Consider the following 25,782-nt stretch of genomic DNA (forward strand, 5'->3'; position numbering starts at 1 on the left):
AAGAAAAACATATCCAGAGACACAATACTGAGATTTTAAAATGAGAATAAAATGCGCATCATGAATAATTACAGAAACATATGATTGGTGGGCTCTAAACAACTATAATGCTAAAATATCACAAACAAAATGACAAGAATAATTGCTTTGTCGCAAAAACAAATGGGTTTGTCTTAAAATGATGCCTATACATTAATATAAGTCTTATTCATAGCTGACATACCCATTGTATTAAATACTAGATTAATATTACACAGAGCTTTTTTTGAGCAGTTCAAAGAGCAACAATAAAATTTTGCAGGTAAACCCATTGTATTAAAAATTAAATCAATATTACACAGAGCTTTTTTGAGCAGTTCAAAGAGCAACAATAAAATTTTGCAGCCAACCCATTGTAATAAAACTAGATTAATATTACACATAGCTTATTTGAGCAGTTCAAAGAACAATATAATTTTGCACTCAAATAGCAATTTAACCTGCCAGCATTAGCTACTAGATATAAGTTATCTTTGGAGACTTTTTTTTATAATCAAGTCATTTGGTGTTATTTATATTCCTTCATGCCTTTAATATCTTATTAATATTTCTATTTATTTTGGCTTATCATTATCATCAATAATAAAATTCTCTGATTATTTCAGGGTATTTAGGGAAGTTAATTAAGACCAGGTTTCAACTATTTCTTCGGGTAAACAAGATTATTTAATGATGTGAGGAACAAGACGTCACTGATTGTAGACAGGACATAAAATTTAACACCAATGTTGAAATAATTGCAATATATATTGAAATAATTTAAATCAAATCTCAATGACTACTTATTATTATCGTTCATTTCAATATCAGTCATTTTACAGGTTTGGGGAGAAAACTAGACTTCTTCTAAATTTTTCATACCAAAATCAACCTGTCTAACAGTTCCAGATTTTCTGAGTTCACCTTGCTTTACAAGAACATTGCTTAAATTTTTCATTGATTTACTATTCGCAAGATTTATTTATTATCATTTTTAAAACTGAAAATACTTCATACAAAATTTATTTATTTTCATGGCAGAATAAAATACAAATGACACCTTCATGGTTACATAAAAAAATCTCCAAAGAAAATATAATGAGATTACCAATAAGTATCCAAGCATCGATTTACAATTCAGTGCTATGCTGTTCTTTTTTCTCTTCCAAAGGAATTTTACATTCATCCCCATTGTGGTCTGTTATTTCATAAATAGTGCCAAGTTCCATGGCTCCTCCAAATATAGTACGCCTTTTGACTTCAAATTTTTTTAACGAATGCCACCAGAGTGTAAGGTCTGGATATATAGTACGAACAGTAACAAGAACAGCCAATATGTTCTTTACCAGGAAGAGAGTAACATCATGATCGTAAAGATTCCACAAATACACCCTAATAGCAAAGTATGGGATGTTAACCAAACCCAGATGTAAAAACTTGTGGAGAAGCTTAAGACCCAGAGAGCGAGGTTGATTTCCAAATTCCGACAGACTCAGCTTGTATAGCGTCATCGTTGGAAGAATGAAATTAATGCAAGAAAGAATGAGTATGGCATTTTCCAGTGGGTAAGTTAACACAATTTTCGACTGTGTGGGGAAGAGTATGCCCAAAAATGTTACACTGTCAAAAATTTCAAAAACAGTTGAAGTTATCAAAAAGTGGATATAAGCTTGGCCATCAGAGTGGGGCTCAGCATTATTGTGGGTCTCTACTAGTAAGAGAAACACAACAGCGGATGATGCAATGATGATTTTGAGCAATTGAGTCCCAAATGCTGAGTCAACATCGAGAGATTGAGCAACATCTAGCTTAAACAACAAAACAACTTTTGATGTTAACAATGATGAATAAATAAACCACACAATATAAACAAGTGGGAGATAGCCTAAGTTAGATTTTTTGGGGGGAGGTATATTCTTTTTACCAGCAGCCTCTGCTTTCTTCTGTCTTTCCTGAAAATTGGAAAAAAATAAGCATTGAAAATTAAAATCAGATAAATAATACATGAAAATAGGAGTTTTTGAAAACAGTACTGGTCATGCCAACAGAACGGAGCAAGACTTTTTGGTCCTGTTGCCATTTCAATCCCGCTAACATTCCTTCTTTTGCCATTTAACTTTTTCTCTTTCAGATATTAAAATTTAAAAAATGTCATTTCTTTCTTTAAGTAGGGAATTATTTGAAAAGCGTTTCCAAATTGCGTTGCATGAAAGCAGTTAGTGCAGAAATACATCATTAGTTAATATTTATCATAATTACATAAATGATGAAATAAAAANAATTAAAAAAAAAAAAAAAAAAAAAAAAAAGGATAATTTCAATTGAGGATAATTTTCACAACTTGTTCGAAAATTTTGGGCAATACCTCATAAATATTCTTAATGATTTTGATGCTCAATTCCACACTTTAAATACTTAATAACCATAAAATTTTTGATTTTCTGTCATTGAAAATAATAAATAAAATAATTTATTAAGCTAAAAAAAGTTATATCTAGGGCCATCAAAACATAACAACTGCAATAAAAAAAAGGGATGAAATGCCTATCTGAAAATAAACGAATCAAATTAGTAAAGGGACTGAATTGGTAAGGGACCAAAATCGGCAGACTACGATAGAAGGAATTTATTCCTTTACTATAATAATAGGTTTAAATATTTAATGCATTAATAATACAATTAATAGGTTTAAATATTTATAAATATTTAAGCGTCTCTATCTGGTTTCATAATAACAATAATTTTCATAATAATAAATTCTTAAGTCATATGTTACCAAAAAATAATTCCAAATTTGTGGTTTTATTTTTCCTTTTAAATTAATTATTTACTTAAAAAAAAGTAGTTTAACAACACTTTTATTCTAACAGAGTTAAATAGCACTCTAGATAACACTGTTCAAACAAAAACTCTTCATACTTTTTAAAGAAATTTTATGACTAAAGTTAAAAATATTACAGCCAAAATAGGAATTTTAAACATTATAGGAAATGTCAAGGCGGCATGAATATATTAAACATTTTTTATAATTATATAACAAAACATATCACATGATAATAATTTTACAATGAAGGTTACTTTGTACATTAACATTACATTATCTTTTATTCTTGATGATTATTTTTAATTAAAAAATTTTTCCTTTATTTCTACACTCAGTAAAAATTATAAATTGTAAAAACAATTGAGATTTTATTTCAAAACTAGGGCAATTTGAAATGAAATAATGACGAGAAAAAAAATACTCAATAAAATTAAGTTTAAAGTAAATAACTCAAGACTAACAGGAGGCATTAATACAAGGTTCTTAATGAAATAAAGAGAACTTTTTAAAAGCTCACTCAAGGTAATTACAATTTTTACAAATGCGAATATGTTCTGCAATATGCCAAACTTCAAAGTCTGCTTAGTTCAATACAAGCAAGATTTTTTGAACAAAAGATCAGGTGCATGATTATTGATACTTTTACAATTGTAAAAATAAATTAACTTACCTGCAATATAAAAAAAAAAAAAAAAAAAAAAAAAAAAAAAAAAAAAAAAAAAAAGTTAAAAATAGAGTATTTTAAAATATGAAAATCTGTAGAGAAAAAATACATACCAAAATGTAAAATAGTAAAATAGTTCATTTTTGGCTGAATCTAAGCAACATTTTTGATATGGGTAAAGTTCATAGTTAATGATATTTCTAAAATAGCAAATATGTACTAATTCTTCAGTAAGATGCCAAAAATAAAAATATTTTTTAAAACTATTAAGTCTATATGCCAAATAAAAAATTACGAGCAAAAAATGAAAAATAAACATCTTAAGGAGACTTTAAAAACAATTTAATGAATTTTTAACAACCTGTAACTGCAACTGATAAAAAAGAGTGACACTTGATGAGCAGGATTGGCAAGTTTTTGACAAATAACAGTTTTCAACCGTAATGTGATGTTGACAGCCCTTTTTGACATTGTTTTTAACATTTGCCAAAAAGTTGTTGGAATAGGAAATAATTATTGGCTATTATAAATATGAAGTAATTATCTAATATATATAATTCTCTTACGTGGCTCTCAAATTTTGGCTATATTTCTTTTCCGCCGGTGGCAACGCTTGCTTTGTTTTGTTTACGTTACTATTTCTCTTACACGGCGAATCGACCAATGATTGACGCAAAAAATGTCACATGCCAAATCTAGCTGAGGTGGCTCAACATAGAGCGCTTTTAAAAACGGAAACTGAAATAACCAGAGAGAGCATAAGCTAGGCAGAAGTGAGTAGTCTTTGTCGATAGATCTCTATTTTAGTATTTTGTCGAAAGCGCTTTTTTTCACGAATTTATATATTACGAATTTATTTGACGATTTTTGATTTATATCACGAATTTATTTGTTTTACTAGAATTTATTTGTTTATGCAGGTTTTTCCATTGCAATTCACTTATTTCAATTTTTAATAGACTTAATTATAGCCAAAATTTTAACCTTTTTAAAGAGATATCAGTTTTAGAAATTTTATCTTAAGATTTTATACTATAGCACATTTCTAATAGGTTTAACGAATTACATGTCATTTATTTGAATTCAAATTTATTTTAATGACTTAGTATTTACTAAAAAGATGTGATTTTTTTTAAAAAAAAAGTTTTTATATGGATTTGAATGATTGTTTTGAATTCTTAGAATTTTGTGCATTTGCAATGTACCTAAGTTAGTAGTGAGCGAAGCGAACCATATAAGATTGCATAGCAATTTTCGGGAGTTGGCGAGCGTCAGCGAGCAGGGGGCGCAGCCCACTAGTAAATAAATAAAACATACTGTAAGTGATCAATTAATTATGTTCTTAAAATCAATTTGGCATCAAACTCCCTTTTTGTTTTGACAATTACTATCAAAAATTTATAATTTTGGTGTAGAAAATCAAAATCTACAATAAATATTTGATAATTATAAAAATATGTAAAATTTCAGTTTATTCAATCTTTTAATTACTTTGCTTACTGTAATTAAAAATATAAAAACTAAATTAAAAAAAAAACACTCAACAATCTTGTTCATTATGCGTAAATCAATTTTAATTTTACTCCCATTTTCACCCCTCCTTTCCCCGGATCATGCGTTAACAAAACACTAGTTTCAATACCATCTGTTCTCAATGTTTATTTTTCAGTTTCGGACGAAGAAGATCAAAATTTGAAAATATTCCTTCGATTAACAAGTTGCATGAATTTGAATGTAGACATACTTTGAACTGTGTGAAATATTTGGTCCTTTAAGGCCTTTCCACCAGACGTGTCGCACCAAGCACAAACTTGCAGGGTACCCGGTAATCATCTGCATTTTAATTATAATGTAAACATTGTGCATGATTTAAGTTATGTAGTTTGACTTTTAATAAAATAATATCACCAATGGCAGAAAAGAAACTTGCCGTCAGATTTTCGACATTTTTCGATAGGATTTTGATGTGCCATGTCAAAAATCATTTTCTGACATCAATACCCCAATTGTTCTGATGAGCAACTTCTGAACATGAGCAGGGACAGCTCATCATGTTCACAAGTTCAGTTTATAAGTGACTGAGTCAAAATTCCCTATTTAAGTAAATAAACATCACCAACTTACTTTTTTTTGATAAAATCTGTAAGAAATGACAGCTGCTGCCATAAAAGCTATGAGTATGAGGAAGTCCGCTAAAAACCAAAAGTACCAGGCAGCATTTCCACCGTTGTGTAGAATTAAATAGTAATCCAAAATACTTCCTTGGAGAACAATTATCAGCAACAACCCCAGGCAATCTGCAACATGTAACACAAGTCTATAACTGCATTTGGATGAGGGTTCCGTTTGGATCATGATGACCACTGAAAGTAAAAATAAATAAAATGTTTCAGTAAAAATAAATAAGAAAAAGCTACAATTAGTTAATACAGTTTTTATTTAAAAGGTTAAAAGATGGATCATATTAAACCAAATACCATGCAATGAGAATTATTTGATATGTTAACATGCTAGAATTATGATTCTACACAACTAGAAAAATCCTAATGGGTTTTGGAAGTGAATTCCACACTAAGGAGAACTTAACAAAAACTTAATGCATTTTTTTTCTCACGTTTTAAACTAGACATTGCATTAGAATTAACCGATGTGCAAATGTTTAAAATTTATCAATTTACAGATAGATCTGACTCTGAAATGGTGATATAAATTTTTTTTAAATTAATAAATTATATTCATAATTAATAAGTTGTGCCATTTTAAGTTATTAAAAGATAATAAAGTTTAATCAATTTATGTCATGTAACCTAATAACTAAGTAATTTATTAATTTTCAGTATTTTAACTAAGCAATATTTTTGAGCAATTATTAATTATAAGCAATGCCGATCAGTCTGTGTAGGGGCTAGGGAACTGCTCTTGCATCAGAAAGGTTCTGCGATCGAATCCCGGGCAAGGCATGGATGTTCTATCCTTCTCTGTACTATCTGTCCTTACTGTGGAAGCAACGTTGGCCCACCTAATATGGTGCCCCTGAAAGAGTGTCCAACAAATCTGGCCTTCAGGCACCTGTATGATCTAGGTTATTATCCAGGTGGGCATTGGGGAAAAAAAATTATAAGCAAAGGCCAGGGGTCGGCCAAGGCCGAATTTACTACCGTTTAACGGTACCTTCACATATTCAATTTTAGGAAAAACAGTAGTTTCACAAAATACTTTTTCTTAAAATTTTATTTTTGTATCCTTTAAGAAGCAATAAATCCATATTTTTGTGTTGATTTTTTAATATAATTTTTAATTTTTCTCAAATTATGTCTAAATTTTCACAAAATAGGTACCTTTCAGAAAAACCTAGACAGACCCCTGAAAGATATGAAAGAAATTATTGAAACCACTATTTCTTTGGATATAAACTCACAATAAATACAAAAAAAAGCTGAATTCTCTTTGAATTAATATAGAGTAACTGGACCCTCAAGATTCTTCTCTTAGGTGACACATGATCAAAAAGTTAATGAGGGTCACTTCACATTGATAATAAAAAGAGGATACTTTTTAGTTAGTTGGGTGGAAATCCTATCAGCTGTTTATTGTTGTAACATTTTAGGATTATTTCTACAAGTGAGCAACACAAATGGTAACAACACAAATTAACATTTTTAAGCATTCAAATTAATTTACTATTAATTTTTAGTACTTGTAGATACATTAAAATTAGTTTTTTAAAAAATGTTTGAGTAATACCATACCGTTTTAGTTTGTCAGGCTCTAAACTGTTATGTCCCTTTTACTTTTCTTTAAATGTAACTAAACTAACTGTTTAAATTGAAAATAATTTTAATTTATTTAGCTGTGAAAATTATGTCATATGTAATATCTAATATACAGTTATGGCTTATCTAATATACAGTTTTAATATTGCTTTAGAATAAAAATCTAACAGTTTAATGTTGTTCCAGAATTTTTTTCAACTCTGTTACCATAACTATTGTATGAGATTATTTTTGTTTTGTTGGCAAAAATGAGCCCATGACTCCCTGGATGTTCTATTTTTAGTTACCATAATTTTTTTGGCTATTTTTTATATAGCCATTCAATTGCTGATGATTTTAATATGATGTTATTAGGACAGGCAAATTTAAAAGTCAAATCATCACTTTTAATAACTTCCTTTGTAATGATTCAATTTTAAATTCACATTGTTTCTGACCACTTTTCTTGACAGTTATTTATTGCTTTTTGGCCATTTACATGTAATATTTAAGTATTAATACGATGTCATTACGACATGCATATTTTGAATTTGTGTTATAACTCCTTAAAAGCTTTGACAGAGAAAAATGCCAAGACTTTGTTTAAAAATCATAATTTTTTTCGGAACTTTCGTTATCTTTTTTTGAAATTTTTGACTTTTTCGCGACTTTTATGATTTTTGTTACTGGTTTTATCTCCTTATTATTTTTTTTATCAGATTGTTAAACTAATATTAAAATTTATAAATATATTTTAAGAAGTATAGCAATGAAAGTGATGACTTCAAAATTTTATTTTATCAAACACATATTTTTATGAAATTTTTTCTTTGCTGTGTCAATCATTTCTGAAGATTTTCAATATCAAGAAAAGGGAAAAATAACATAGTTTTTAAATTCTAATAATTCAAATTAGCATACAAACTAATGTAACATATCTTCTACTTTCAGTTGCAGATGCCACTTATGCAACCACAAAAACATGTACAGTATATGGTTCATAGTAACTTTTATATTACAGTTTATAGTAACTTTTAGTAAAATAGCAGGGGTCTGTCTAGGCGAAACTTACTACCGTTTAGCGGTACCTTCACAAATTCCACTTTAGGAAAAACGGTAGTTTCACAAAATACTTCTTCTTAAAATTTTATTTTTGTGTCCCGTAAGAAATGATAAATTCATATTTTACCTTATTTCCTGATATAATTTTTAGTTTTTCACAAATCATGTCTAAATTTTCACAAAATAGATATCTTTCAGAAAAATCTAGACAGACCCCTGAATAGTAATTAATAGAATGCAAATCATTATAGAAAACAAAATTTTCAAAAAATTTAGGAATTTTATAAACAACCAATTACCAGGATTATAATACAGTACAGAACCCGTTATCCGGAAATCAGAAAACCGGAAAACCAAAAAACCGGAACAAAATTCGATAAATTTTCCCGCAATTTTAGAAATTTTTTTTTTTTCCTTATAAGATTTTAGGATTTTTCCTTCTTTTTTGAAAGATGTTTACCTTACCATCATTTCAAAAATAATCATTAGTGTATTACCTCATCGTTTTTTCTTATTTTTAAGATTATTTCCAATTTTTTTTTTTTTAGTTGAGTTTAACACTAAAAAAACGGCTTTTTGTAGCGATTCAGAAAACCGGAAAAATCAGTTATCCGGAATAGTGATAGTCCCGATCGTTCTGGATAATCGGTTCTCTACTGTACATAAACAATATTACACTAATAACTACAAATTTTAAATTAAAAAATAAGTACAATATTTTCTGTTTGTAATTAATATGAAATAAGTTCGAGTATAATTTTTTAAAATGTTTATGTTTTTCAATTTTCCCAAAAAAATTTTCATAACAACTTTATTTTTTTTTGCAAGAGGATTACTAGTAGAGGATAGAATGTTCTAAAATCTACTGAAAAATATTAAGTAATCAAATCAAGTGGAACAAGTGCAATTTTTCTAAAGATTTAAATCTAAAATATAGATATAGAAGAACATATAGAGGTTTGAGTGCAAATGGTTAAGAGTTATACTCATCAACATCAAATGGATCCTTTTCTGCGATGTTTTTACTTAGTTTCTCATGGTCACTGCCCAAAGTTCATGGCGATTATATTAAAAAGGAGGAAGGAGATGGAAATATTCTCCTTTTATTTAACACATAATTATGATTTTAAGAATGTATTCAATGAAGCAATCAAATATGCATATTTTTTTCCCCACATGAATAACTATTAAGCAATGTAAATAATACTTGACTTTGAAACAACATTCTTAAATAGTAGAGTGCGAAATTTTAGATCTTAAAATTAATTTTTTTTATTCATCTCTTCCATTTATCCAATTTTGACAGAACTCCTTTTTTTCTAAATTAAGTTTTAAAGACAATATATATGTATACAGTGCCCGCCGCTAATAAAATCACCGGATAATAAAATCAGCTGCTTTATAAAATCAAATCGGCAAGAACCGAATCGTTACAATATTAATACATGTTAAAAACATCCTTTAATAAAATCAATGCCACCGCTTTTTAAAATCAAAATTTTGACTTGATAATAAATCAAAGGTGCACTATTTCAGCTTTTTTTGTTCTTATTTATAAAATTTTATTTTTTCGAAGTTTAAAGATTTTTTTAGAAGAAGCAGCAGTTACTCACAAACCTGTGAAACAGGTGTGGTTAGCACTTTCCTGCTATATATATAGTGTAAGAGTTAAGGAAAAATGTGGGTGGTAAGCGGCGAGTTCATAGAAATCAATTTATCAATGTTAATTCCTAGACTTGAATGAAGTTTGGAGAAACCTATCTCACTCAACAGGGGGTCGAATTCTTATCTTACTTTTTATTGAATGAACCATAGAAGGGAGAGAAGTTTCTTTTGTTATCTATCTTAACAGAGAACATGAATAGATTTCCAAAAACTGTCTGTGCACATGTTCCATATTATTTAAGCCCTTTGTGTAAATTATAGTTAGAGCACATATCATTTTTAAGTTTGTTTGGTGTTAAATTTTCTCAGCATGCCGAAAAGTAAGGTTTTTAGTCTTAAAGATAAATTCGAAGTGTCGCAAAACTATGATAAGCTTCCTAAATGTAGTCAACGTGAAGCTTCAATGGAGATGGAGATGGGGCTCATAACTGTTTCGAAGAAATGATCAGCAATAAATAAAATGGACGAGAATTTTTCACGTTACGTAGCTGTTGACGATAACCTGCAGACATCAGGAGAAAAATCTGACTCTAAAATTGTTACAGACATCAAAAACTTCAAAGTTATTTCCCATCAAGAAATGGAGGAATCAGACTCAGAAGATGAAACAAACTCATCAGTGCCATCTTCAATGGAAGTCAGAAAAGCACTTAATGTATTGCGGCAAGCTTTAGAACATAGAGGAGGAATATCGAAAACCATAAAAACTTCTATAAACTCTCAAATGATGTTGAAAAGTTAATTTTAAATACTGCAACTCAAGCAACCATTGATCGGTTTTTTGCAAAACTTTTGTAAATTTAATCTTATGTAGGGTTTCACCTTATTAAAATAATTAAATTAGTTAAAATAAAGCATTAATGTGGTCATTATTTCAGCTTTTAAAGTGTGAGCATTTTGGATATATCGTAAAATTTGTTTTTTTCCTTCAAATGTTGAATCGTCTCTTAATAAAATCAGCCGCTTAATAAAATCAAACATAAAACGAAAGTGATTTTAATAAACGGCGGGCACTGTATATATATATATATACANAATTATATCAGGGGTGTGTGTAGGTTTTTTCTGAGAGGTACCTATTTTGTGAAAATTTAGACATAGTTTAGACTATGAAAATTAAAAATTATATTAAAAAATCAACACAAAAATATGGTAAAAATATGGATTTATATTTTCTTAGGGGATACAAAAATAAAATTTTATGAAAAAGTATTTTGTGAAACTACCGTTTTCCCTAAAGTTGAATTTGTGAAGGTGCTGCTAAACGGTAGTAAATTTGGCCTGGACAGACCCCTGATATATATATATATATATATGTAACATTATAAAACCAATCAAAACTGGTTTAAGCTTAAAGTAAACAATGCAAATACAAATAAAGCTTTAATGGAATATCGATTGACATTTGACATTCTGACTATCATCCCCCTCCAACAGGAAAAAATTATTATAGAAACGTAATTATAAAAGTTAAATACATAAACGCTTATGAATTAACACATTAAGGGAATTAAGAATGCTTTACTGGCAATTATGCATATTATGATGGATTTTCCAAATTCATCTCAATTATTAATAATTGACAATCAAAATTTTAGAGAAAATAAATAAATGAGAGTCAAATTTTGTTCACATAAATTTTTAACATATTTTAACAGAAAAAGAACTTAGTAAAATTTCTTCACATTAATCATTCGTTTTTGTAATTAAATATAAGTTAATCGTAACATTCATACATATTTTGGATAAATTATCATAAGTCCTTTGTGAAAATTTACCACCTTTCTTAGATCATCTAATAACAAATGTAATTGCTAATACAAAATAGTGTAGATAAAAATAAAATTGTAATTTTACAAATTACTTCAAACATTTCATAAAAGTAATAGCAATATAAAAACACCATTCCTTATTTTCATCTGACAAAATGAATACATATTTAAATGAACAAATAGCGTAAGAAACAAGTAGACATACATAAAGATCGAACAATTTCAACTAATGAATCATTAAGAATTAGAGTCTGGAGAACAATGCAAACTTGTAGTAGTCGAAAATCATAACAAAAAAGTAAACAAATCTGTGTTTGTCCATTGAGTTACAGTTGCGATCGCAAGCTATAAAGAATTCAATTGTTTATTTTTTAAGGACGAGATAGCCACGAAACTGAATCCAAACAGTACATAATGTTCAGGAACCGTTCTCGTTGTATTAAAAAGATTCGTGGCCGTAACTGAGAATCTGATCAATAAAATTTTCCTGCACCTCAGATTCGCATCAGCAATTTTTTTAAATATTTTTATTTTTAGTGTAGTGAGATTGGCTTTCAAACGGTTTTGCGTTTCTTTCAAAATCTGATTAATTTGATTTGTTCATTTACGTCGCACTAGAGCTGGACTATGGGGTATAGGCGACTGTCTGGGAAANACATAATGTTCAGGAACCGTTCTCGTTGTATTAAAAAGATTCGTGGCCGTAACTGAGAATCTGATTGGAGAAATATGTTTACAGATGAAAAACTGATCAATAAAATTTTCCTGCACCTCAGATTCGCATCAGCAATTTTTTTTAATATTTTTATTTTTAGTGTAGTGAGATTGGCTTTCAAACGGTTTTGCTTTTCTTTCAAAATCTGATTAATTTGATTTTTCATTTACGTCGTACTAGAGCTGCACAATGGGCTATTGGCGACGGTCTGGGAAACATCCCTGAGGATGATCCGAAGACATGCCATCACAATTTTGATCCTCTGCAGGGGGGATGGCACCCCCGCTTCGGTAACCCGATGACCTGCACGTGAAGTCGAGCACTTTACGGTAGAACATTTTAACGAGGACCAATACCGCACACCCTTGGTCCCTACGCAGACTGATCCAAGTGGTCACCCACCCGCACATTGACCGCAGTCAGTGATGCTTGACTTCGGTGATCTGCTGGGAACCGTGTCTTAACGATCAGTCCATTGCGGGACTGATCGTTAAGACTGATCGTCACTTCAAAATCTGAAGGGAGCCGATAAAGAATTAATAAAGCTACTAATCAATTTATCACTTGGTTTTACTGTGCTAATATTGAAATAGTAGGAAAAAAATTTCATTAAAATTTCAAGGATGACAAACTGTTATTCACGGAGCTGTTAAAAAAATAAAATAAAGAAACGAAAATTAGACTCAGTTTCATTCTTACATTTATATAATTTTGAAATTACATAAACTTAAGGAACCAATGGTTTAAAATCAATAAAGACTTACTGCAGAACATGTTTTTGACGTAAAATTATGTTTTTGCTTCTAATGACACTTGGAAAACAGTTCACCAGCCAATGGCTTTGCGAATAGAGGGTAAAAGGAGCACCTTTCGTTTGGCAAGAGAGCACCGCTAGTGGAAAAGTGTGATTTAGTACAAGACCCCGGTAAGATGGCAGCACTATTCCTATAAGATACTCTCTTAACCTTACTCTTAAAATTTCGACATAGCTAAAGGGGAAGGAAATTTTATCCGGATCCTTATACCCATGGTACTGCTTGCTTATCGACTGACCTCAGGATTTTCGAGCACGTATGTATTCGGTGGGTCTTAGCGACTTTGAGGATCAAACCTCAGTCACGATTTTTCAATCCAGTGGCGTTAACGACCCGCTTTCTTGTTTGGCATTTTCTGATGTAAAATAAAAATTTGATTGTTGATTTTTTTTTTAGTTTAGGTAACAAATTTAAAAAAATAAATAAAAGCTTGCATTACAATTGCGACCATTTACAACTAAGAGGAAAACCTCTGAAAAAAGAGAGCGAATCGTTAAAATTCGCTAGATTGTAAATCAGGACAATCTGAGCCGAAGTCCAATGCTATTTATTACCACTGATCTACTACGACCCGAAAATCATAGTTTCGGTTTTCACACCAAAATAATCTCCAATTTTCGCAGACTTCAAGGTTTTTATGTAGTACAAAACACTTAAAAAAAAAAAAAAGTGAAAAAAAATTTAAATTCAATTTAACCACTTCGCTGTTTATTACATTCGCCTTTCTCTATTGTATCTTATTTGCTGGATTTCAATTGCATCCTCATTTTATTCTCGCTTAAATATTTATTTGAGATCCCCAATGTGCGTTATTTGCGACCCCAACTTTTTGCTTTATATTTTATATTCTAAAAATACATATTGAAGGAAATCTTTCTGGAACTCTCAGTGTGCAGTCGGCATAAAAAAAAGAAAAAAAAAAAGATATCATCCTGAATAACTTTCGTTCTAATGATCCGATTTTCACGTACTAAGTGCCAATCTTAATGGTTTCTGGGGGTTGACCTCAAATATGCTAATTGTTTAGTGCTAACTATTAATTAAGTTACGAAATCGGACACAAAAACGTACTTTCTCTGAATAAACATATATTTTTTTGCATATTTGGATTCTTAATCTTCAAAATATAGGGGGTAGCCGCAATCTGGGAGATGTGGTCCTCATAGTTTGGTCCAGAGGGCGATTCAAAGTTTGGACCTCTTAACTTTAATTTTCCTTTTTGCGTTTTTATTAATATTTTTAAAACTAATTTAAAAGCAATTAAAAAAATTGCACCCACTCATAAAACTTATTTACCCAAGGATAATTTCCGGCAAAATTTTTTTTTAATAATTATTTATTATTTTTTATTATTTACTTAAATTGAGGATGAAAAAATGTTGAATTATAAGGTATGAATTTTTTTTATACCATAATTAATCAACATATTTTTCGATTGAAAAATCTAAAGTTTCAACTGCTTTTATCAAATAGAAGCTGAGAAAAATTAAAAATTAATTATTTTTAAAAAAATAATTTGGCGACAATGAAGAAATATTTAAATGGGGCGATTAATATTAAAATGTGATTAACTTACGAGGAACTTGACTTTGCGCTCGTAGCGTAAAATTTCAATCATATTTTCTTCGCTGATAACCGATTGCTAATCTTTTTATTTTTATTTCTTTTAAGTATAAAACACGATGTTTTTTTTTAGTAGTCTAAAAATTTATCCATAATTTACTAAACAAAATTTGAATAAAACATTTTATTGAATAAAAAACATTTTATTCAACGAATGTCGAGTTTTATAAAAGCATGCTTCTAATAGAATTTGATTAAAACACCAAATTGTGCTTATTTAATGTGATTATATTTTATTTTTTAGTTTGTTTTCTCAATAATTGATACAATTTCAATGATATACATACGTTGCATAGATTTGGAATTATATATTTATCAATTTCTTCAATGTATATTTTATAATTATTAATACGAATAAGTAGCCAAAATTTTTTAGCATCTTAAAATTTCTCAACATATTATATATCGTCTTAATCTTAAAATAAATTTTTTAATCACCTGTCAGGAGAATTTCGCAGAATTATTTTACCAACTATTTAATTAAATTTTAACATTTTTAAAAATCTTATTCTTTACGCTTCTACGTATATTATTTCTTCATTAATATAATAATCAATTTTTTAAAGATTTTAATTTAGGTTTTCTTTAAAGTAAAGTTCCTTTTTAAATTATTGTCAAGTTTTTTTAAAAAGAGAGCTTAGCATTATTGTCTGCTAGCTAAGAATAAAACATTGCTAAAAAATTAATTTCATTCCGCTGCTTAAAATTATTTGATGCAAAACAGCTAACAATTTTCTAAGCACACTACTTTTTTCGAAAAATGAATATAAATTATTGATTGTCTTTTTTTTCTCTTCTGGTTTCTTCTTACTTTAGTATAGATTATCTGAAATAGTATTTATGTTTTTTAAATCACTACAATCACTAAAGATACCGAACTTAAAAAGCTGTCGAATACGGAGCCAAAATTTTTAAGTGTCTTAAAGATAGAAAGGTGGATAGGAGTGGAATTAAAATATGAGTGTGTCATCACACATTTTGTTTATAATAAAAATATTTAAAATCACATTCTAAATAATTATAATATTTGTTTTTATATTTTTACCTTCAAACTAAGTATATATCCCATCATTACATAAAAAGCAATAAAAGCATTAATAGTCATAAAAAGCTTAGTTGATAGTAAAAAATAACATTTGAAATACCATTTACAACACGTGTTTTTTCTTCTTTTTCTGTACTGCTTAGATATGTTTAGATAATATGTGACACTGTGACAAGGAGAGAAGATGAGGGGTATGGTAGTAGAGTGTGACATTTGTGACAAAGAGAAGAAAGTGGTCAAAATTATTTAAAAAAGAAAAAAAATCCTGACATCATTTATTTACGGCAACACCATAGTGATTTATAAAGTGTAAAACTGCTCATTTCCAAATTGTTCTTTTAAAATTCAACTTTATTCTTATTTGAGTCGATGATAGTTGATTTTTCTTCTGAGCTGATTTTTTCATTGTTAAATACAAAGATAAAAGGTATTTTTCATAAAACTAGAAATTATCAGAAGTGTAAGATTAAATAACCTTCTGAAAACGAAGAGTGCAGAATTGTATTATTATAATTATGTGGAGAAAAATAGTCAGAAATTTTAATTCAATACCCGTTTTAACTTCCATTCTAATGAGAAGACTATCTTACATTTTATATTTAAAAACACACTGTTGAGTGGTGTAAGTGATGAAAGTTTGAAGTTTATTGATGTTATAATTTAATGATTAAGTTATAATCCATTAATTTAATGAAGTTATATTATAATTTTTTACTTTGACTTCTTTTTTTGCGGATAAAACGCTTATAACTTTATAACTATTAGTTCTTTCTGCCTAGTTTGGATTTTACTAGGCAGTTTTACTAGGCGGTAAGCCAAAACAGGAATTTTTGTTTTGTTTTAAAAATGCTCTACTTGTGTAGATGGCAATTTTATTTGCATATATAGGGATAAATACAAAAATAGTAATTTTTATAAATAATACCTTTATAACGGGTAAACTATTAGCATTATCTATTTGATTTTAGTTTCATTCAATTTAGCATAAAAATTGCTTATGATCCGTTATCTTGTTTGTCACTATAACGATCACATAATTCTTACACTTATCTAATAAATTTGTACTTATACCCATCAAATGTTTAGGCAGGTAAAAGTACAAAATGTACTTTCTATGCATAAAAACTTAAATTTTTAAATTGCTGGTTTTGTAAATTTTGTTTTGATTTCATTCGATTCAGCGTACAATATTATGCAGGAAGTACTATCTTACTTGATAAGATAGGCATTTAAGTCACGCAAATCGGTAAAGCACCGTTTTCATGTCTTTCAGGGGACTGATGTAAATTGATGCATAAATCGAAAAGACGCACTACTGAAAAGTTAGCAGATTAATAATCGAGCTAAGTATTTAAAACTGAAAACTAAACAACTGCTATATATATTTTTTTCATTAAAATTGTTTTGCGGATTTAAAGCATTTTTCAATTCGTAAGAATAACTTTAAATGTAGAAAACAATAGAAAAATAATTAAAATTGAAAACTTATCTTAATTTTATCTTTCAATGAAATTGTTTTGCTGTTTCAAAGCATTTTTCAATAGTAAGAATAACTCTAAATTTTGTAGAAAACAATAGAGGAAATAATTAAAATGGAAAACTAAACATCTGTAATATTTATCTTTCAATAAAATTGTTTTGCGGTTTCGAAGAATTTTTCAATTTGTGAGAATAACTCTAAATTTTGTAGAAAACAATAGAGGAAAAAATTCAAATTCAAAACTTAACATCTATAATATTTATCTTTCAATGAAGTTGTTTTGCAGTTTCGAAGCATTTTTCAATTGTAAGAATAACCCTATATTTTGAAGAAAACAATAGAGGAAATAATTAAAATTGAAAATTAAATATCGTTAGTTTAATTTTGATATGTATTTTATATTTATTTATTATTTATATATATATATTTTACATTTATTTTTATACATATTTTATATATATATTATTTTGTATATATTTAATATATATTTTATTTTATATGTATAATGTATGGATGTTATGTATCCTCATCGGTTCTCTTTTCCTCATTTATTAAAAATTTGATTTTTTGTGATATTTTTTTCTTTTGTTATTTAAAATTACTTTTCTTAATATATTTGCAGGCCTTAATAATTTACGTGCCTAATATATTTGGATGCAACTTCTAAATAGTTTTGATCAAAATTAAATTAAACAGTAAGAAACAAAAATAATTATTTTAATTTTACTCGAAATTATTTTCATGTGAACAGGTTATATTTTCTATTTATATTTTTTATTATTTGTATATACTACATATATATTTATATTATTTATTTTTCTTATTTACTTTATATACATTTTTCAATAAAATTGTTTTACAGTTTCGAAGCATTTTTTAATTTGTAAAAAGATCTCTAAGTTCAGAGACGAAAGAATGTGCCTTATCAGTAATGATTTTATTGTTATGCATTCGTCATTCCTTCTCCGCATATAGTCTAATGACCCTGAAATGTCCACCCCCTATTCTTAACCCATACACTCAGCTGAAATGGGGGATTCTTGAAATAGAGCATTTAATCAATATCATTCTACAGATTTGTCTTTAACTATCAGCTTTTAAAGGAACTGTTGAAAATTAAATTTGCTGTAGCTTTCTTTATGTCCGAGTTTGTACGTTAAGGACTGAGTGAGTAGTTAAGAATGTAAGGATTAGACATAACTGATTTGTCATGATAACAATTGATTAATCGGTTTTCTCACGTGTCAAACTAGTAATTTTAGCACAAAAAACTGATAAAATACAATATTAGAAAAGAATAGAGATTTCATATGGTAGCGCTTTTTCTCAAATCTGGAAATTCTGTAGTTTATCTGTGAATAATCACCAATGATAAATATGACTACACACATGTGATAACAGACCCTTTTCAAAGAAGCAAAACAGAACTATAAGTTTCAGCGGTACGTTTACACGAGAAATATTTTGCACTACGGTCTCCTTTAAAATTATAATTGAACTTTCTAAGCAAATAACAAATGTAAAATTTTCGGATATTTATATATTAATTCATAATGCTTTATCCAATGGTCAGGAATGATGCCACTTTCAATCGATTTAAATGGATTGATGTCTTAGATCTGAATCCCGGTCAAAACTACACGGAATTTCCGATGATAGTGGAAAGATTTGAAGGATTTCTCAAACAGCATGGATATAGTAAGCTGGATGCGATTGGTGAGAAAAGAGTACATCTAGATCTTCAACTCGTTTCTACTTTAAGTCTGGATGGAATTGGTACCAAACAATTCTACGCAAAACCGCTTTCAGAAGTAAATAATGTATGGATGTTTCTAGATGGTAAGAAAACGCTCAATGTAATAAAGAAGGTTAATTGCATCGGCTTGTGCTCTTGGAGTGGTGATTTTATGGAAGAATTGCATCGCAGGATAGCTTCTTCTCCTGATCCAACTGCAACTTTTCAACTTGCCTTGAAAATAATAGAAAAACTATACGTCAGATATTTACCCAGACATCGACTCTTCAAACAAATGACATTGTATTGGACTCTTTTAAGAAATTTAATTTTATCGCGTCAGATAAAAACAAGATGGACCCGACTTGTGGTGGGCATTTTTAAAACATTTTGCCTTAGGCAGGATGTCTACCGAGATTTTTTTAGAAACAGTCTGGATTTATGTTTCTTTTTCAAATGTGTTCTGATAGAGAAGTTCCCTGTCTGGGGATTGTGGCGTGAATCATTGATAGCTGAAGTAACTATGTGCTCATGTTTCCTCAGTACAGACACCAGGAACTTTTTACATGTTCTAACAGTTGGTGTGAAGTCTGTTTTTTCTCCTATGCTTTATGGCAAACTAAAGGCATGGATTATTTATTATTACAAGTAAGTTTTCGTTTCTTTAATTTTATACATAAGAGCATAACTTCTTACTGTGAAATTTCTATGTTCGGTAATGCTTAAACGAGAAAATTAAAATCTTAAAAAATAGCCATTTATAAACGCATAATTTTTTTTAGTAATATGTGTAGTCTTTCCACTAATTTGAAAGGTATTTTTAAAAAATATTAAAAATCATTAACTTTTTATTAAAATAAAATTTTTCATATAAATATACAGAGATTCATTTTTATTAGAACAGTAATTTTAAAGAAAATGTTCCTTATGCGATAATAGTTCACTTTTTATTATATTATATAAGATTGATTTAGCGTACCCTGTTTTTGATATATAATATTTAGCATACATTTATGTATACATTTCTTTGATAAACTCGATGAAAAAATTTCCCAATGTATTTTAAAAGAGAAGGTTTTTGATATAGGATAAGAAAAAATTGAATTTTATTAAAAGATTTATGTGTACCGTTAATTTTAGAAATTTTTCAATTTTTTTTCTTCGTAGAATAGGTTTTAAATATAGGACAAGAAGAATAGAGCTTTATTAATAGATTTCCATGTTTCGTATTTGCTTTAGATTTTTAAATGTATTACTTATGCGAAATTTGAATCGATTGTAATTTAAGAAACGACTTGGCTGGATTCATTTTGAAGTTGTAGAAAGTATAAGTATCTTTGCACACTATTAAGCATACATTTGGCTAGTGAATATTATACATAAAACAATCCTTCTTAATTAATCATTTTTCAGTAAAAATGATATTTTTTTTAAAATTTCTAGTTTTAAAAAAGGTATTTTATTGTATTTTATAACCATTGTTGAACAACCGATCCAATTCTGAGTTTATGCCTATCAATGTTCGACTACGTGGCCGTAATTTTGAACCCAATCCAGAAAAAAATGGAACTCCCAGATCAAGTAATGGGGTAATTTGCCTTCATGGAGGGCTTTTCGATAGAACTAATCTGCATTTGCTTTAAATTGAGAAGAAAACCACGATAGCTTCTCACGGTTAGCCTGACGGAAAGGGGACTCTAACCCATGATCCGTCTACCACTGAGGATATTTTTTTGTTAGCACTGTGGTCAGTGCTCGCTAGATGCGTAATTTGAATCGACCAGTCATATATTATTATAAAACATATTACATACATTACTTTCAAACTTTTTGTCTAACTTTTGTAGCAAATTGCAGTTTTTAAATAATGCAATTTCTGAAAGTTCTAATCACGGCCTTTCTAATAATTTTGAATCAAAAAACTGTGCTGTGAAATTGTGAAAAGAATGTGTAAATGGCTGTTGTCATAGAAACCGACACGCAATAGAAAGAACTTCGTGGACCAAGGGATCGTTTTATTGTGGGTGCATAATATCGCAATTATGAAATCATAGCTAAAAAAATACTTGGCTAATTTTAACAAAGCAATGCTTAACTTTAGGAATTTTTAAACTAATAAAAAAAATTGGTAGTAACAGAATTTTTTTCTTGTATAAAAGTACCCTTTAAGGTAGTATTTCATAGAGGAAAAATGCATTAAAAATAATTAACCTGCTCTGAGGTTGTCATTTCCGATAAACAAAATACGTTAAGATAACAAGACCACATGTTTTAACTTAAAACTAACACACATATGGGCACGGACATTTTACAAAAGGAGTAAATTCAATTTTCAAACCAGAAAAATATGATTGATAAATCTATTGTATCTTTCGAAAAGAAAGTTACACACTTCATGGATTACCATAAATTACCACCATTCTAGAACTTCGGGGAAGAGTTTAAGAATCATGTCACTCTTCTTTTATTTACATTTATTGTGTTGCAATATCAAAGGAAATAATGACTTAAATAATTTCCTTGAAATGAAATAACAAAATTTCTGTCGTTATATTGGAATGAACAGTCCAGAGCGTCTGTTTTACTGGATATTAAAATAATATTGCTTTTATTCAAAAGTGAACATGAATTTATGCATTGGTCGTTTTATCGGGGGTCACATTAATTAGTGCAGGCTGTACCATTTTTTTTAGTTCTAACTTTCGTGACGGTTTGTACTCATCAGGATCGTAGCCAGGATATTATTTCGATAAGGTTTCAAACTTTTATATCTATGTTTGCTTGTAATATGTTTAAAATATAGTTAATAATATCGCAGTTGAATAAAATTTTCTTTCTCGGACGGGCTATCAACATTCTCGTAATCGTAATTGATATATTTTATAACTAATAACTTACGTATTCAAAATTATTAAAACAGAAATTTCTATTCCTTAGAAACTTAAGGAAGAGTGTTATGTTCAGAGCTTTTCTCTCCATTATGCTGGCCATTAATACCATTAATGCTGGTATTTTTTATTTTTTTGACAAATTTACTTGACTAATAATAAAATTTCAATATTATTGCACATTTTAAAGAAAGAAAAGTTCTTAGAGAAATATTATTTTAGTTCAGAGATTCTGATTTGCCTTAGACATTTTTCCTAATTTCAATTTAATTTTGTTTTACATATTATACATGCGTTACACTTCACATATATGTTTTTAACCATAGTTTAATTTTGTCAATTTGTGTGCTTATCACCGTTACAGGAGTATTGTACAGAACATATATCGAAAGAAAGTATTGCTTCCTGCTTAATATCGATATTGACTTTGGAGCAATAAAGTCGCATTCGGCTTTCTGTGCCATTATGCTCTAAATATAATTCTTAGATGCACAAATTATGAAACGCAAAGAAATTAAATTTGATTTTTGATTGGAAATTTAAAGAAAAAAAATGTTTGACTGTTGAAAAAAAGTTTTTTAATTAGTATCCTTGTTTTAGTGGGAAAAATCCTATATTTGTTATTTCAGTTTCGGGAGTTTAAACCAGTCCGTGTGTATAGTATCTTTCTATGGTTTTCTTGGGCACCTAAAGTCTATATATATCTTCCTATAGCGTCTTCCTATGGGTTTCTTGGATGCTTGTATTAGCTGCAGATTTATTTATTAAATTATGAACAAAGTCAACGTTTTAAACTTAAAGAGTTTCTCGAGAGCCGAATTCCTTTTTTATCGCTTCTAACATTAATATGAGGAGAATTATATAAATACCAATTTCCCCACAATTAGTTCCAAATTAATAGTTTTCGTTAAAAATATTAAAAATTATTATATTAATTAGTTAGAAGTGACAAATTTATATTTTGAATTATTTTCGTTTTATTTTATTCATTAAAAGGGTACCCTTGCTTTGGTAGCTCGACGACCTACGCGCGAAGTCAATCACTTTACTCAAGACAGTTTAACGATGACAAATACCGTACACCCTCGGTACTTTCACAGGCTGATCAAAGTGGTCACCCACCCTCATTTTGACCCCAGCCAGAGGTGTTTGCCTTCGGTGATATACTGAGAACCGTGTTTTACGATCAGTCTACTGTAGAACGAAGATATGTTGAAATATTTTTTTCTATTTTATAAAATTGAATACCTTACGCTTACTAAAGAGTACTCAATATCCAAAGCTACCTGGAGTTATCAGGTACCTACCGAAATACTTTAGCAGAGAAAAAGGCCATTTTAGGTATATGGTTCTATATATACGATGATTCCTATATGGCTAACCCTTGCATGATTAAATAGGCTCTTAAACTGGATAAAATTATGAAAATTCAGAAATGAATTACTGAATTTTTTAAGAAAAAAAAATAAATGTGAGGGGAAAATTGGTACATTTGTCCTTCTAGTGTTAATAATTTTCTTTTTATTTTTCAAATTACAAAACCCACAGAGCCCTAAAAAATTGACAAGGACAGGTTAAAAAAACTCCATTTCGTAATTCTTATTTAGAAACGAATTCTGACAATTTTCAAATTGATATCTGCCTTTGTGTATGATAAAAATTTTAAATAAAGTAATTGCATTTCCACTTTGATATGTTGATAACAAATGTGTTTTTGATTTTATTTCAGAAATGATCTTGAAGCAGCTGAAAGGAAAGAATTCAATGATATCCTAAACGACATGAATAGACAGAGAAAAACATTCCGTGTACTGCAAGCGTATTTCTTATTAAAACATAATTCAGTGAAAGCTCTAAAATTGCTATGGTGCTCCATACCCGATCCTTTTTTGACAAGCAGTGACTTTTTATGTTTAGCTGGCAACAATGACTTTTTATTGGTGGAAGTTTTACGTGTTTGGATTTTGTACGAAAGATGCGTAATTGGCACCACTCACCTTGTATCTACACCCAGAACGCTAAAGCATCTGTCAAGATGTGCGGTACGATCAAGTCTTGCGGACTCTTTTCAGCTTCCCAAAGGTATAGAGAGTCTCTTTATACCCCGGACTTTGCACCATTATTTAGGAATAGTGAATTTGAATGATATCTGATTGAATTTTAGTGTAAATTTATCAACAAGGGAACAGTCTGCATTTTTTAGGTAAAATATTTTCCAAACAGTGAAAAATTTTATGAAATTCTTTCCATATATAAGCATAAAACTGCTTATAAGCAGCAAAATTTATTGATTACCACTGTTGGTTTGAGATTATTTTCCGTGATTGTTAAGCAGCGAGCCTGTTTGAGAAGAAATTTTCACTAAACAACGCAGAGTGTTTCTTTGTTAGTTGAGCAAAAAAGATAAGTGATTTTGTGAAATGTCAAATGAAATGTGAAATTTTGTGAAAGTATTTGCTTGCCATAAGAGATAGTATGTTGTGTACATAGTTTAATGTAATTCTACATGGGTATGCAATAGCGAAGTAATAAAGTTACTTAATTATTAATTATTTTTAATATTAATATTGTTAATTATTGTTAAAAGTTTCTTCAAAAATTGAGTAAAAAAAGAACTATGCATGCAGATAGTAAATGCTTAACTTAAAGAGAAAAAAATTTATTTCAAATTTTAAAAATTTTTGTCAAAGTTAAGGGACTTCCAAATATCACGTAAGTATATTTTTGCAATTTCGGACTCCCCTTCGCTTTTTTTCAGCAAAAATAAGCAAATCATTAACTTTGCTTTAACTTTTCGCTTAAACTTTTATTGCAGTAATCTAATTTTATGAAATTTAGGATCAAATTCAAATGAAATATGTAACTTAGCGTTTATGTTTTAATTTATTCTGTAATATTTTGAAACTCCACGATGTAACCTTTTTTCCATCTTTTCCTTTTACCAAATTTAACTGTTATTTCAAATTTGAAGATTTTCCAAATGTGAGTCTTAAAATATTTCTTTTCAGCTATTTTTATAGCATTAAAAATATTGATTTTAGGATCATACGTAAACATTGCCTTTGCAGTAAAAATAAGCAAATTGCAGCCCTTTCCTCTTTAATTGCTTACGTTATATGTCAAAACCCCCCTACCCTTAATCCGATAGAAAGTAAGATTAATCTTTCGCAGGCATTCACATTTAATTTATGCACAGATAAAACGTGGGAATTAATTTTCGTTGAATAAACAGCATCATATTATAAATAAGCCCATGAATAAAAAAATTATGCCTCTTTCCCATAAACACGCAAAAACAATTTGCAACATGTTATTTTGAATTATATGCATTTCCAGAAAATATCGAGTTGGTATAATGGGAAATCAATACGATCTGTTGCTGCAGTGGCTCAGAGTATACAAACGCAAAGTTTCAAAACCAATTAATTTGTTTAATAAATATTAAAGACGAGAAAAACTAATTTTATTTTTTGTTGATGTTACACAACAAATAAATTGGTTTTGATACATTAAATCCAGGGCCAGCGCTAAGGACTTCAAATTATTAGCCAGTAAATTAGCCAAATATATCAAAAGTATTAGCCATATTTTAAAATTCTTAGCCAAAGGCATAGGCATTATTGATATTTTTTTCGTAGAAAACTGTAAATCAAAATACAAATTTATTATAAATTGAATTATTTTATAAAAATGCAAATTCAAATCAAATCTCATTTTGCAGTTG

At 28.8% G+C, this 25,782-nt stretch overlaps 2 protein-coding genes across 2 annotated transcripts; one reads left to right on the forward strand and one right to left on the reverse strand.

The window, feature by feature from the left end:
• Positions 1–888: 888 nt before the first annotated feature.
• On the reverse strand, positions 889–12,106 carry LOC107449644 (transmembrane protein 121B). The gene is made up of 3 exons (XM_016065234.3): positions 11,963–12,106; positions 5,631–5,869; positions 889–1,970 (listed from the first exon to the last, which is right to left on the reverse strand). The coding sequence occupies exons 2-3, from the start codon at positions 5,859–5,861 to the stop codon at positions 1,149–1,151; spliced, it is 1,053 nt and encodes a 350-aa protein (XP_015920720.1). The 5' UTR covers positions 5,862–5,869; positions 11,963–12,106; the 3' UTR covers positions 889–1,148.
• A 6,729-nt stretch (positions 12,107–18,835) lies between these two features.
• On the forward strand, positions 18,836–24,607 carry LOC107449642 (uncharacterized). The gene is made up of 2 exons (XM_016065232.3): positions 18,836–19,818; positions 23,788–24,607. The coding sequence occupies exons 1-2, from the start codon at positions 18,989–18,991 to the stop codon at positions 24,209–24,211; spliced, it is 1,254 nt and encodes a 417-aa protein (XP_015920718.2). The 5' UTR covers positions 18,836–18,988; the 3' UTR covers positions 24,212–24,607.
• Positions 24,608–25,782: the final 1,175 nt, after the last annotated feature.

This window comes from Parasteatoda tepidariorum, chromosome 4 (assembly GCF_043381705.1).
Source record: "Parasteatoda tepidariorum isolate YZ-2023 chromosome 4, CAS_Ptep_4.0, whole genome shotgun sequence".
Taxonomy (NCBI): Eukaryota; Metazoa; Arthropoda; class Arachnida; order Araneae; family Theridiidae; genus Parasteatoda; species Parasteatoda tepidariorum.

What these genes read in the sequence shown, in the direction of transcription:
- LOC107449644 (XM_016065234.3), bottom strand. Translation starts at nt 5,861, where the DNA reads ATGATCCAAACGGAACCCTCATCCAAATGCAGTTATAGACTTGTGTTA. An exon ending in ACAGATTTTATCAAAAAAAA is followed by an intron (nt 1,971 to 5,630) that starts GTAAGTTGGTGA and finishes TCCAATTTTCAG; the next exon opens with GAAAGACAGAAGAAAGCAGA.
- LOC107449642 (XM_016065232.3), top strand. Translation starts at nt 18,989, where the DNA reads ATGCTTTATCCAATGGTCAGGAATGATGCCACTTTCAATCGATTTAAA. An exon ending in TGGATTATTTATTATTACAA is followed by an intron (nt 19,819 to 23,787) that starts GTAAGTTTTCGT and finishes ATTTTATTTCAG; the next exon opens with AAATGATCTTGAAGCAGCTG.